Source organism: Chenopodium album, chromosome 17 (genome assembly GCF_948465745.1).
Source record: "Chenopodium album chromosome 17, dcCheAlbu1.1, whole genome shotgun sequence".
Lineage (NCBI taxonomy): Eukaryota > Viridiplantae > Streptophyta > Magnoliopsida > Caryophyllales > Amaranthaceae > Chenopodium > Chenopodium album.
In genome coordinates, this window is record NC_137850.1 from 31,863,076 (window position 1) to 31,875,324 (window position 12,249).

Genomic DNA, 12,249 nt, shown 5'->3' on the forward strand with positions numbered 1-12,249 from the left:
GACAAATCTTTGATATTACTAGGGTAGCTTCACACGCATGTTACGCGCGGAGCAGTTTGGATGCCTCCATGGTTGGATGCGGGTATGGTTGAACCTTAATAATAAAAAAAGTGCGATAGTATAGTTAGATTTGGTAGAACCTTAATAAAAAATGGTAGTACAGATACTGGATGTCCTCGTCTCATTTTTATCTTCATTGAAATTCTGCCATCAGATCATACAAGCTAGAATCACCCCTATGCAATAACATAAAATATGATCAAGAACTCTTAAAATACATTTATTTTACTCAAACACCTTCCCTACTTTTTGATAAAATAAACCCAAGCCAGAACACATCTTCCAAGCTTGCGCTTTGCAGAAATTTGGCACACCATATTACATATACAACGTGAAATCTAAAACATGCTGGCACACTCTACAAACAACATTTTGCAGAAAGCAGATTACATTCTGCCTTGTATACAGAGGTCGAGCAGCTTCAGGGTCTGCAAAACAATGACAAATAGATGTAAGGATAAAATAACGGGTCTTCTAATCAACCAACCACCAACGATAAGCATACTTGCTGTTTATTTCAGTGTTTAGACAAACACCACCAGAGCCACATACATAACTTTAAAACAACTTAACAATGCAACACCCATTTCACTTGATACTGTTAAACTAATTTATTGAATTAACATTGACAAGGAGATTTAAGAGATCAAGAACTTTTTGAGAAGGTTGATGTGCTATTGTGTAAAACTAATTTGATTTATCACCCTTCCGTAGACTTTTGTACGAAATGGGAAGTGAATTTATTTTGACTTGCAGAATGGCAATAATAAGTAACCACACAGAAGAAAACAAAATTAAGAGCAAATAATTTTGGGATGATGTCCTAGTGAAATGAATAATATTATCGCTAAGACTGAAAGTTTAAGGCGGAACTTGGTGGTGCAGGACAAGCCTAAACAAATCTTCCTCCAAGGCTGTGCAAAGCTTTCTAATGCCAATCCTCACCTAAAATTTGGACATTCCTCATGAAGTTGTAACATATATAACACTCTGCTTGAGCCTGACAACATCATCATCCAAAGAAGCGCAGAGCAGGCCTCCCAATCAACATATACACAAGAAAATACATCCCAAGACTATGCTAAAGAGGTTTAACCACATTCAGAGATTAAAGTCTTTACAGAATAGGGTAAAAGACAGCATCATATGCGAGCACAATTGCAATGTACAAGCAATCCTTATTAAATCATGTGTGGATGCACAAAACCATAAAAGATAGAAAAGAATAAAATAGAATATGATGCGTGTGTTTTCTGTTTTAAAATGAGCATACCCATGCTTCCATTCATTGTGGTTCAACACCATCTAGTGCACAGCCAGCAAGGACTCCATCAATCAATAGCAGCTTCATAGCACAATGATCCAAAAGCTGACTGCTTCCAATGTTCACCAAATATGAGCATGAATATAATGTTTACCATCATTAAAAAGGAGAATAGGATGAAAATAGTTCGTATAAATAATAAGTATTACCATGCTTGATATGCTGCAAGCATTTAACATTAATAATCTGGACAGTCTCGTCTATCAAGGAATAAAGGAGATAAATCACATCACTTAGCTTGCAGTCGTTAAATCATTAAGCATCTCCCCGACCCCACTTTTGGGATTAAGGCTTTGATTGATTGATTGATTGATTGATTGATTCTCCTGGCAGCAAGAGGGAATGTAATTGACCTGCTTATATTACTTGTGTCTAGCGGAAAAGAGAGATAAAATTATTAGGAATAGAAAATTCCAAAGAAACTTCCAACCACAAAGCTAAGAAATCAGAAACATTATTGGAGCTTTATGATCCTCAAAATTTCGTCACATTCAATTGATTTACTGGTTTTCATTTAGCATAGGAAGGGCATCAGGAGTATATATTTGTGAGTATGACATTTATCAAACCAGATAAATCGATTTAGGGATTTTATGCAATAAGTCTATACATCTCACATGTTGCTATAAGAGAAGAACAGACCTATAAGCACAAGATTCACAACATGCTCATACTGATGCATAATATATCCTTTTATGATAATAGGGGGGAGCCGAGGAGGGAAATGTGATTGGCAAATTATATAGATTTTGAGTTATCATCCTTATGTCAAATTGCTACCTCAAGCCGAAGACCTGGCTGGATTTTGAAATTCGACAATGAATAAAAGTATAGAACACAACTTAGTCCCACCTGCTCGACTTCCCAAACACTTCATTCCCCAAAATGAAAAATTCCAAGTATTAAATCCAAGTAGCAAGCCAACATTTCTATCAACTTTTGTGATCCTAGTAATAATCTTGACACTTAAAAGTTATATTTCCTATTGCAACTAATTTTAGAAGAATAGAATTTCAGAACTGATAGCAAACCAATGAAGATAATTTCTTTTTCTCCTTTCAGAACCATCTTGCAAGAAGCATTCTAAGCAACTACATAATTAAGATAGATTTTAGACATTCTAAGTAAATCAATAAATGGAAGCCAAGCAATAAACACAATGTCACACTAATTAAAAAATCAAAATCGTTCTTTTCATCTCCAAACCAAGACATCTACCTAATTTCTTCATCAATTACATAATTTAATCACAAATCAATCCAATGTCACACAACAACCAAGATCAAATCTTTCGCTCTCAAAAACCAATCTTTATGCAATCCAAGATCAAATGCTTCACTTAATGACAAAAAGAGTTCAAATGCAAACTTCTGAGGCCGATGACTTTGGAAGGAGTAGTAAATACGAAGGGTTGACATAACAAAGGTGAATAATAAAGTTAAGCCTCCCCTATTCACCATCCCATGACCACAATGCCCAAAAAAGAAAGAAAGAAGACAACAAGGACGCAGTTACTCAAGTATAGTGGTATCTTGAGGGAGGAACAAAACATTAATATACCAATGGAACTTATTTGATAGCTTCACTTTGTCATTGCTACCAATTTATGCACAAAAATGAACCTTTTTAAAATGGGGGCTGGGTGCAAAAAAGAGGTAAGAAAATCTCACCATGTTAGGAAACATGTTTTGAGTGGGGCCATCCGATTTTGCCCCCCATAAACTTGACCAGATGAAGAGCCCTTTTCAGAAGAAACACCAATATTAGAGTAGAGGAAATTGTGAATGAAATGTTTCATTGACGACTCACATGACTTACGATTCATACGTTTATGGGTTTGAATTAGCTGTGTGGTTTCTCATTCTTGATGCCAGAGAATAAGCCATCTGCTTGATATCAGGAAGAAATTTCAGAGCATGATAGTTCACTCTACACCTTAGCCTATTGATTTCTTGGGGAACATTTTGTACCTGAAAGAGGGGTATAACTTGTATAAGTAATGAAACCTGCATTTCTAAGGAGGATACTAATCAACATCAGCTATAACTTACCAAAGTCTATCAACAAAAGGTTTCAAGACCATTATTATCTTCTCCTTGACTCGAGGAAGAACATTATTAATATAAAATTGGGCTGAAGCATACTTTGTGATTTTCTTCACCGTCCGCCTATCATACATTTTCAATCCCCAGAGAAGCGGTAAAATTAATTTATGCCATGTAATGTAATAAATAAAATAACAAAGTCAAGCATCCAAATGTTTATGGTGGCCAAATTATGCCATGAGAAACAGTAAGAAGCTTCATTTAAAACAACCCAAAACTATAAGGATATAGAGAAAGATCCTAATGAAAACAAGGAGTATAGTGTTTTCCTACATGAAGTCAATGGTAATCTATTTCCTCCACTCTAAAATAATGGCCCGCTTATGATTTGATTAAATTCTCTTAATCCATGTTATGTCATTTACTATATCAAAAATTTGCAATACTACAAATCAGTTTAATGTACAGATGTAATGAACCTCGTTAATGTGTGAACTAACCTTATGATACTACAAATTCTTATTGGTTATGTTCATTTTAACAAAATGTAATCACACAACATTACTTCAAAATACCAGTATTTGTCCCAATGATAACAACAATGACATCATTACTTCAATGTTTAATAATGCTCTGCTCCAAGCAGGATATAGGGGGGCAATTATACTTAAGAACCCAGCAATAGCATATAGGAGTACACACACATAAAATATGAGATTCATGGATTTTTCCAATATTTGAACTTTCAAAATACCAAAATGCAGGACTCAAATCCACACGAACTGCAATCAATTAAGCATAACAGCATGAAAACTCAGTTTAAATTACCTCTTCTATGAATTTAACAGCAATCCTATCCTTGACACTTCCTGTAGGATTCAAGAACTCAGCTTTCCCAAGAATCTGCCCAAACAAAAACTAATTAGGGCTTATGCTTTGATAATTAAGGTTATATAAAAAAAAAAAATCAGCTACTATTGGTATTTGTTTTGAAATCATCTAAAAGCACAATACATAAATAACATAATCCTCTATTCTAGACAATTAGTAATTTAGTAAACTAATTCTATCAAAATAAATTAACAAATTTAGCACATATTGGCAAACATAACATCTAACACTCAATCAATCGAACCCCCAATAAAAATTAGCAATTGACAGGTAACAAAAAGATAAAAATCTTTAACCGATCATTTCAGAACACCCAAATCGTTGAAGCCATAAAATTAGCAACGAAAAAAACCTAAAAATCAAAAATCACACTCAGGACCAGAAATTTTACTTCAAATTCAAATCAAAATATTCAAAGCTTTAGATACTCAAACATAAATCCAGAAAAATCACCAGAAAGCTACATATATCCTCAATAAAAATTCAGAAAATATAACGAAAAATTGAAAGAGAAGTGAGGAAATGGTACCTTAGCAGCGGATACTCAAGAACAGCAGAAAAGTAGACAGGAGAACCAGAACCGACCCTCTGAGAATCTCGGCCCTTGTTCAAGAATCTCACAATGCGACCCACCGGAAACTGAAGACCGACCCAGTCGCTCTTTTGCTGGCCACTGCCGGCGACTGTGGCGCTATTTATTAGAGTAGTTCTATCAAAATAAATCAATGTTCAATAATCATCATTATCGACATCAGCATCAAAAGATATTGAACATTGATTATATGTTTATTTATTTATTTATTTTTTTAACAGAGGAACAACAAAATTGAGCAACGCAAATTAGAAATTGAATTTGAAAAAGAAAAATTGAGCAACACAAATTAGAAATTGAATTCAAAAAAAAAAATTAAACAGGACTGTATTGTATTTGGTGATAGAACCCATACTGACATCAACCCTAGAATTTCATGAAAAATTCCCCAGTTTACACACTTAATCCCAAAATGTCAATAGCAAATTATATACAAACCTTTCAATTTAAATAATGAATAATAAAATTAACCAGAAACACTTGAATTGAACCAGATTTCCATTGAGAAATTAGCAATAATCATATAACAACAATGAGCTAAAATTAAAACTAAAACCAAAATAAACTAAAACAGAAATTAGGTTGTGAAATTAATTTCGATGAATAAAATTAAAAAAAAAAAACATATTTACCTCATACGCTGCTTCAATGAGGAGAGCAAACCAGAATCTGCTTCATCGAAGGAGAAAAAGGCTCACAAGCTGCCCCATCGCCATGTAAACCATAAATTGATTTGTTTTTTTAAATAAATTTACCGTATATCCATTGTTGGCAATGCATGGTAGGATGAAATGGAGTTGCTGGTAGTTCTTGGCTTTTTGCAATCATCTTGTGGGTAAAACACAGATACATTTTAGAGAAGAGAAGAAAAGAGTAAAAAAATAAAGCGAAAGGTCAAAAGCAATTTTGCCTAAATCATGAAAGAGAGGAGGAGAGCGAGCAAATGTAGAAGAAGACAGGTGGTATCCATCAAATAAACAAAAATAAAAATAAAAAGATGACCCAATCAAGCTCATTATTGATGGTTGTAGAGAAAGTGAACAGGGAATTGAAAAAGAGATAAATATTTTTAGGAAAGTAAAATGCAAAAGAAAAAAAGCCAAGGTCAATCTATTGTTTGCAAAACGAATGCTAAGTGATACAATCGAGGTGCAGGACCTGAGGAGCTCCGAGGAAGTTTACCACACCCTTGCCACGTCAACAAGCTCACACATGTAATTGGCACATGTTGCTACTGTTCATAAGGGAACAAGGTGAAACATTTTAAGGGTTGAGGATATAATATTCTATTGAAAAATAGGCTCTAAATGATCTCAATCATTGCTTTTGTGTATAAAATAATACGACATAAGGTATTTGCTCGCAGCATCATTAGATATTCAATTATTTGTGCAAAATAATACGTTGGTGATTGGAATGAGAATCTTAGGGGAGATTCCATTCAAATCTATTAAGTAGTTAATTAATAATTATTTATTAAAATAATGCCTCAAATTGCGTGGAAGGAATGCCTTGATATAAGCCGCGAAAAAACTGCTATGCTAGGTTATGGATTTTATGATCATTTTGGCCCTTGGAAATCAAATTAGAGGTCAAAATTTGAAAAAAAGACAAGAAACCCCTCGTTTTGTGTGCAAGCAAATGCCACGGTTTGTGTGGTTCGTTTTGAGCCTAAAATATTGCTCAATTAAGTCTTTGGGGGTAATTTTGGTCCATCTAGACAAAATTTGGGGCTAAAATTGGCATAAACTGACTAAAAATTCCCCGGTTTATGTGTAAGGAAATTTCTCGGTTTGTGTGCTTGAAATTTGAGGCATTTTTGCTATGTCTTCTTCATTTTTTTTTCTTTTTGCCAATTTCAAACTCAAATTTGAGCATAAAAGACTAAAATGACCCTTTAAACATTAATTGTGTAATTTTTGTGGCTAAAAAGAAAGTGCGCAAATGAAACATTTCCTTACACGCAAATCGAGATATTTTTTTATAATATTTTTAAAAAATTACGACCCAAATGTTTTGCTAAAAACCCAAAATGACACCCCATATCTAACCGATTATTTTGTTTTTAATAATACTAGGGCAGCCAAAGTGCGCGTTGCGCTCGGGGTAGCCAGCCCTTTTGGCTTAATTTTTCTTAGCTTGTGTTTGCACTTGACATGGAGTTACTAGACTGATCGATAAAGGAATATCTCATTATTGCTTAGCCTTAATTTTTCTTGGCTTGTGTTTATACTTTACATGGAGTTAATCATTTGCTACCAAGGGCTCTTGTCTTTGATGTTGAAGAATATTATAGGAAATCTGATACAATAGGCTGCAGACTTATTTATTAAGTAGTGAAAAAAAAACAACGTGCTAACACTTTACATAGGAATTTTATGATACTAATATATCTTTTGCGCTCATTGACCTAATTGGAAACAACAAGGTACACCATATAGCAGTATAGGCTACATTACAATACATATTAGTGGCATTAATATATAATAATAGTATTTAGACACACATGATTTCACAATAATGCACAAAAGTTAACGAATAATCAAAAAATGAACTCAAACAAAATGCTTCTAATAATTTGGTTTTATAGTAAGATAAGCTTTATGCAGCCCCATAATTCCCTTGAATCCCTTCTTGCTTTCTTCCCCTTTTCACTGCAGTCAGTTTGATTTCCTTTCTTCCTAGTACATCTACTTCGGTACTGTAATACCCCGTATTTTTGAAACGTATTTTCTAATTAGTATTATCTTAAAAAGGGTAGTTTAGTAATTTATTTTACTGTTTGAATTTTGGAGCCAAAATGATATTGAATTTTGGCGCCTAAAGTATTTTAAAACTTAATTATTATTTTTGGATTTTTGGATAAGATTTATTATCCATTTATTTTATTTTAAAAACCGAATTATTTATATATATTTCGGATATTTTAATTAAACAAAAATATATTTTATTATTTATTTAAAAGGGCAGAAAATTCCTAAATTATTAACTATGATTTTTGGATTTTCTATGTGTAGAAAATCTGATTTTCTTAGTTATTTTATTTAGTGAATAATTGGTATTTTCCTTATTAATTATTTTATACAAAATATATTATTTACGCAATCATTTTTCATCCTTAAAATCTAGCAAATATTTTCCTAAACTATAAGTGGAGGTCCGAAAATATGAGCATAGATATGCTTAATATTTTCGGCCACCATATGCTAATTTTGGGTTAATTATTTTGTTAGTTTTGTATTTTAATTATCTTCCTCAAATTCCTTATTTCCTTAATTCCTATTTTCCATCTCACAAAGATTTGATCATCTTATTTTCCTACCTTTTATTTCTCTTGATTATTCCCCAAGTAATCTTCCTTGCCATATTATTTTTCATGACAACATACCTTCCATATTTTTTGTTATACACAATCACCTTAATATCAAAACTTTCCATATTTCTTTATTCACTTCTCCAAGTAATTCCTTAATTCTTTTTACCATAATTCTTCTCACATTTTCTTGCCATAATTCTTGCATGAGCTAGCCTATAAATACCCCTTCATACCTCTCATATTCTTCACACCAAAAACTCAATTCTCTTCTTCTCTCTTATTTTTCTTCTTTTCCCTAAACCTTTTCATACTTTTCTTCTCCTCTTTTCATACAAATATTATCCCGTATACCTTTGAAGCCAGTTTTCGGGCACTTCTGGTCAGTTTTTGGGGTATTGATGTTTCATAGAAGATTGTTGCTCTCGAAAAATACTTGAGGTTAGGCTCAAGAATCACCTAATTCAGAGTTATATTGAAGGAGTTATGATCTCTGCAAGTTCTGCCTATTCTTTCCAACGAAAGTTCAATTCTTTTTAATCCTATTCTTTTATCTTCTTCATGGTTAGTTTTCTAAAATACAAATACCTATTTCAAAGCGATAATTTTATATTAAAGTATTATTTTAAAAGTGTTTTATAGTCCATGCACATTAGATTTGAGTTTATGTTGTGATAACCTTATGGTTATGTTATTTGCAAGGTGTATTCGTGATTGAACTTTGAAAGTGCGAAGTGTTGATTGATATTCGGAATCAAGGTTCTTGAGGTTCTTTTTGTGTGGTTTTTCTAGCAAGGATCAAGGTACGTTTAGGTGGCTAGATACCTTTGAAAATGATTGGTTTGAATAACATGTTTTACATGATTTGATTGGTGATTGAATTAAATTGATTTGAATTATGATTTTGAAATAAATTATGTTTGAAGGTATTGATTTTAATAAAAGTATTTTGAATGATTGATTTTTAAATCATGTTTTGAATTACTTATCATGTTTAAATAAAGGAATTGATTTTAAAAGGTTTGTTGAATTAAATAAAAGGTTTTTCAAGGAAGAGTTATTGATTTTGAAAAGTTATTAATATGAGATTTTATTCTCAAGTATCCATTTAAAAGGTTTTGATTTTCAAAGTATGTAGAATTATTAAAAAGGAGTTTGAATTATATTGGAATTTACTGGATATTAAAATGGTTTATTGAACCATTAAATTATTATCATTAATGCTTTATAAGCATGTCGGTAATCCCACTATGCAGATTTAGTTCATTGGTAAGGCCTTGGACTTTGTATGACCGGGTCTTTCCTCAAGAATAGACTTGTAATATAAGGAGACTAGCTTGGGGGGTGTGCACACTTGGGTGAGGAATTGGATTAAAAGAAATTGCTTCTTAATAAAGGAATTGGTTTTATTAACTATTATTTTGAATATTGAATCATTGGAATCGGTTTTGGAATAATGAGTTTGGAATTTATTGGATTAATTATTGGAATTGATTTTTAAAGCATGTTTGCAAATAAATTGAGTTTACATTATCTTGCACTTATCGTACTTAGCATATTTTGTTAATCCCTATTTCCTATTTGTTTTGGTTCGCCCTGTTTACCGTAATGGTAAGCAGTGTTGACTATTTTCAGGTGAAGTCATGAATGAGCATATGGGAGTCCAGGGATTTGCTTCATCTAGTTTAGGAATATTGGTCTCATCTTTATTTGAGTACTCATAACAATGTTACTATTTTTATAAGTATTAACAAAAGAAAGTTGAGTTTCCGTTACAAGTTTTGTTATTGAGTTAAGTATTTTGAGTAGCCTTGCGTAATCACACGGCGGTAATACGCCTAAGTTTATCTCTACAGTATAATTATATGTATTATACTAGTATTTCCTTAGAGGGAGATTTGGGGGTGTTACAGGTACAATCATATATTAATTTCATTAGTTTCAATGTCCTTTAAACACAATTATGTGTAAGTCGTTAATTTTGACCTTCACAAAAAAATAAACTCACACATAAAGCAACAATCTTTCGTTGTCCAGTGACTAATGTTGTCATGTAATTAAACCATAACCCCCATTAAATAGAAATTTTAAAATTTATTATTCCATTTTATATTTAATTTCTAATTGATTGATGGGTCTTAAGAAAAATTATAAAATTACACATGGGGCTAAGAAGGTAAACAAACATTTTGAGGGGTATAATGGTATGTGCACTATTTATAAGAACAATCTCCTACTTTCTTATAAGGTAGGGAAACCAAAGTGAAATAATTAAGGAAGGGTTTAATAATAAATCAAAGCGAAAATAACCAATAAAGGGTTTAATAATAAACCAAAGTGAAAATACCAAAGAGCTAAGTGAGAATTACTATTATTATTATTATTATTATTATTATTATTATTATTATTACTCCCTCCGTTTTTTTTAAATGCATCACTTTCCTTTTATGGGTTTTTTTTTATTTTTCTATTTTTTATTTTTTTTATTATTATTATAAATGCATCACTTCCTTATTTAGTAATTTTATACTATATTTTATCATTTCTCTCTCTTACTTTAAACCCCACTTAAATTATTTTATCGTTTCTCTCTCCTTCATGGTCCCCACTTATATAATAAAAATATTTACTCTCCCTCACATTCATTCTCTTTCATGGTCCCCATCTAACTTTACTGTAATAAATTATTCACCCACTTATAATATTATATTAATCTCCTAAAACTCCGCGTATCACCAAGTGATGCAAATAAAAAAAAAACGGAGGGAGTATTATTATTATTATTGTTCATCGATGAGTTAGGGCAGCCATATAAGAGATTTTGGGCGGTTTAGTTTGGTGTAACATTAGATCTTATTAAAATATTTATGGTAATAAAAAACATTATACGTGGTAATTTTAAAAATGAGAACAATAGTCTATGAGCACATCTTGTATTTTTATTTTCAAATGCCATCTTGAGCACAGACATGCTAGATTATCATTCAATCAATGAAAAATTGATACATAATCAATAAAATACTTTTTCAATAATTTAGAAAGTCAATCATCAATTATGCATGGTAATTTATAAAATGAGAACAATAGTCTATGAGCACATCCTGTATTTTTATTTTTAAATGCCATCTTGAGCAAGGACATGCTAGATTATCATTCAATCAATGAAAAATTGATATACAATCAATAAAATACTTTTTCAATAATTTAGATAGTCAATCATCGATGATCAATAATCAATCAATCATCAATAATCAATAATCTATTAACTATTACTAAAACAGAAATTTGCTGACATCATACACCCCCTCCCTATCCTAAGTGTCGCTTCCACATCAAAAAAATTTCTCGCCATTTTGTTGTATGATGTCATCGATTATTTTTTTTTTAATTTTTTTATTTTTCAAAAAAAAAGCTATAAGTATTGTGTTAGGTAAAGTATTGTATTAGATAATAATGCATACTACGGTTGTTGGTTGCCTATAAATATGGAACTATTAAATTGCATAACATAATCTATATATATATATATATATATATATATATATATATATATATATATATATATATATATATCCATTCAAAAAAATAAGCATTGTCCAAAAAAAAAAAAAAACTATGAATACGGAAACTACCAATGACGAAAAGTGACCGACTTTTGGACACAATGCAAAAGTGAATTATAAGTGTAAATAAAAAAAAAGGCACTAATTATCCTAAATTCCCTCCTATTTAATTGTGATGATAAGTGTAAATAAAAAAAAGCAATAATCACTCAAAGTGATTGACATTTTATTTTAATATATATTTATATATTGCATTTTTTTTCCAACATTACCTTTGTTCAGTGTGTGTCTTATATATTTGAAGGTATGAAAATAATTTTTTTCACATTTCAATTTGCAATTTAGTTTTATTCATATTGATGTCAATTATTATGATTATTTGGTAGTAACTTTTCTAATCATGCAAGATATATGAAAATGTCTGCACAACAATATGAGTTCATTGAAGACATAACTCCAAT

The 12,249-nt window shown here is 31.3% G+C and overlaps 1 protein-coding gene across 6 annotated transcripts; it reads right to left on the reverse strand.

The window, feature by feature from the left end:
- Nucleotides 1-151: 151 nt before the first annotated feature.
- LOC145587785 (histone H2A-beta-like) lies at nt 152-6,095 on the reverse strand. Of its 6 annotated transcripts, none has more exons than XR_014101435.1 (10): nt 5,668-6,095; nt 5,545-5,581; nt 4,850-5,003; nt 4,258-4,332; nt 3,436-3,552; nt 3,212-3,354; nt 3,055-3,125; nt 1,534-1,756; nt 1,334-1,433; nt 152-488 (listed from the first exon to the last, which is right to left on the reverse strand). XR_014101435.1 is itself a non-coding variant. In XM_081644463.1 (10 exons), the coding sequence occupies exons 1-4, from the start codon at nt 5,762-5,764 to the stop codon at nt 4,308-4,310; spliced, it is 321 nt and encodes a 106-aa protein (XP_081500589.1). In that variant the 5' UTR covers nt 5,765-6,095; the 3' UTR covers nt 152-488; nt 1,334-1,433; nt 1,534-1,756; nt 3,055-3,125; nt 3,212-3,354; nt 3,436-3,552; nt 4,258-4,307. The 6 variants fall into 6 exon arrangements, 4 of the variants coding, with proteins under 4 accessions (XP_081500589.1, XP_081500586.1, XP_081500587.1 ...); XM_081644463.1 differs by having other exon boundaries at nt 4,850-5,011; XM_081644460.1 differs by having other exon boundaries at nt 4,850-5,029.
- Nucleotides 6,096-12,249: the final 6,154 nt, after the last annotated feature.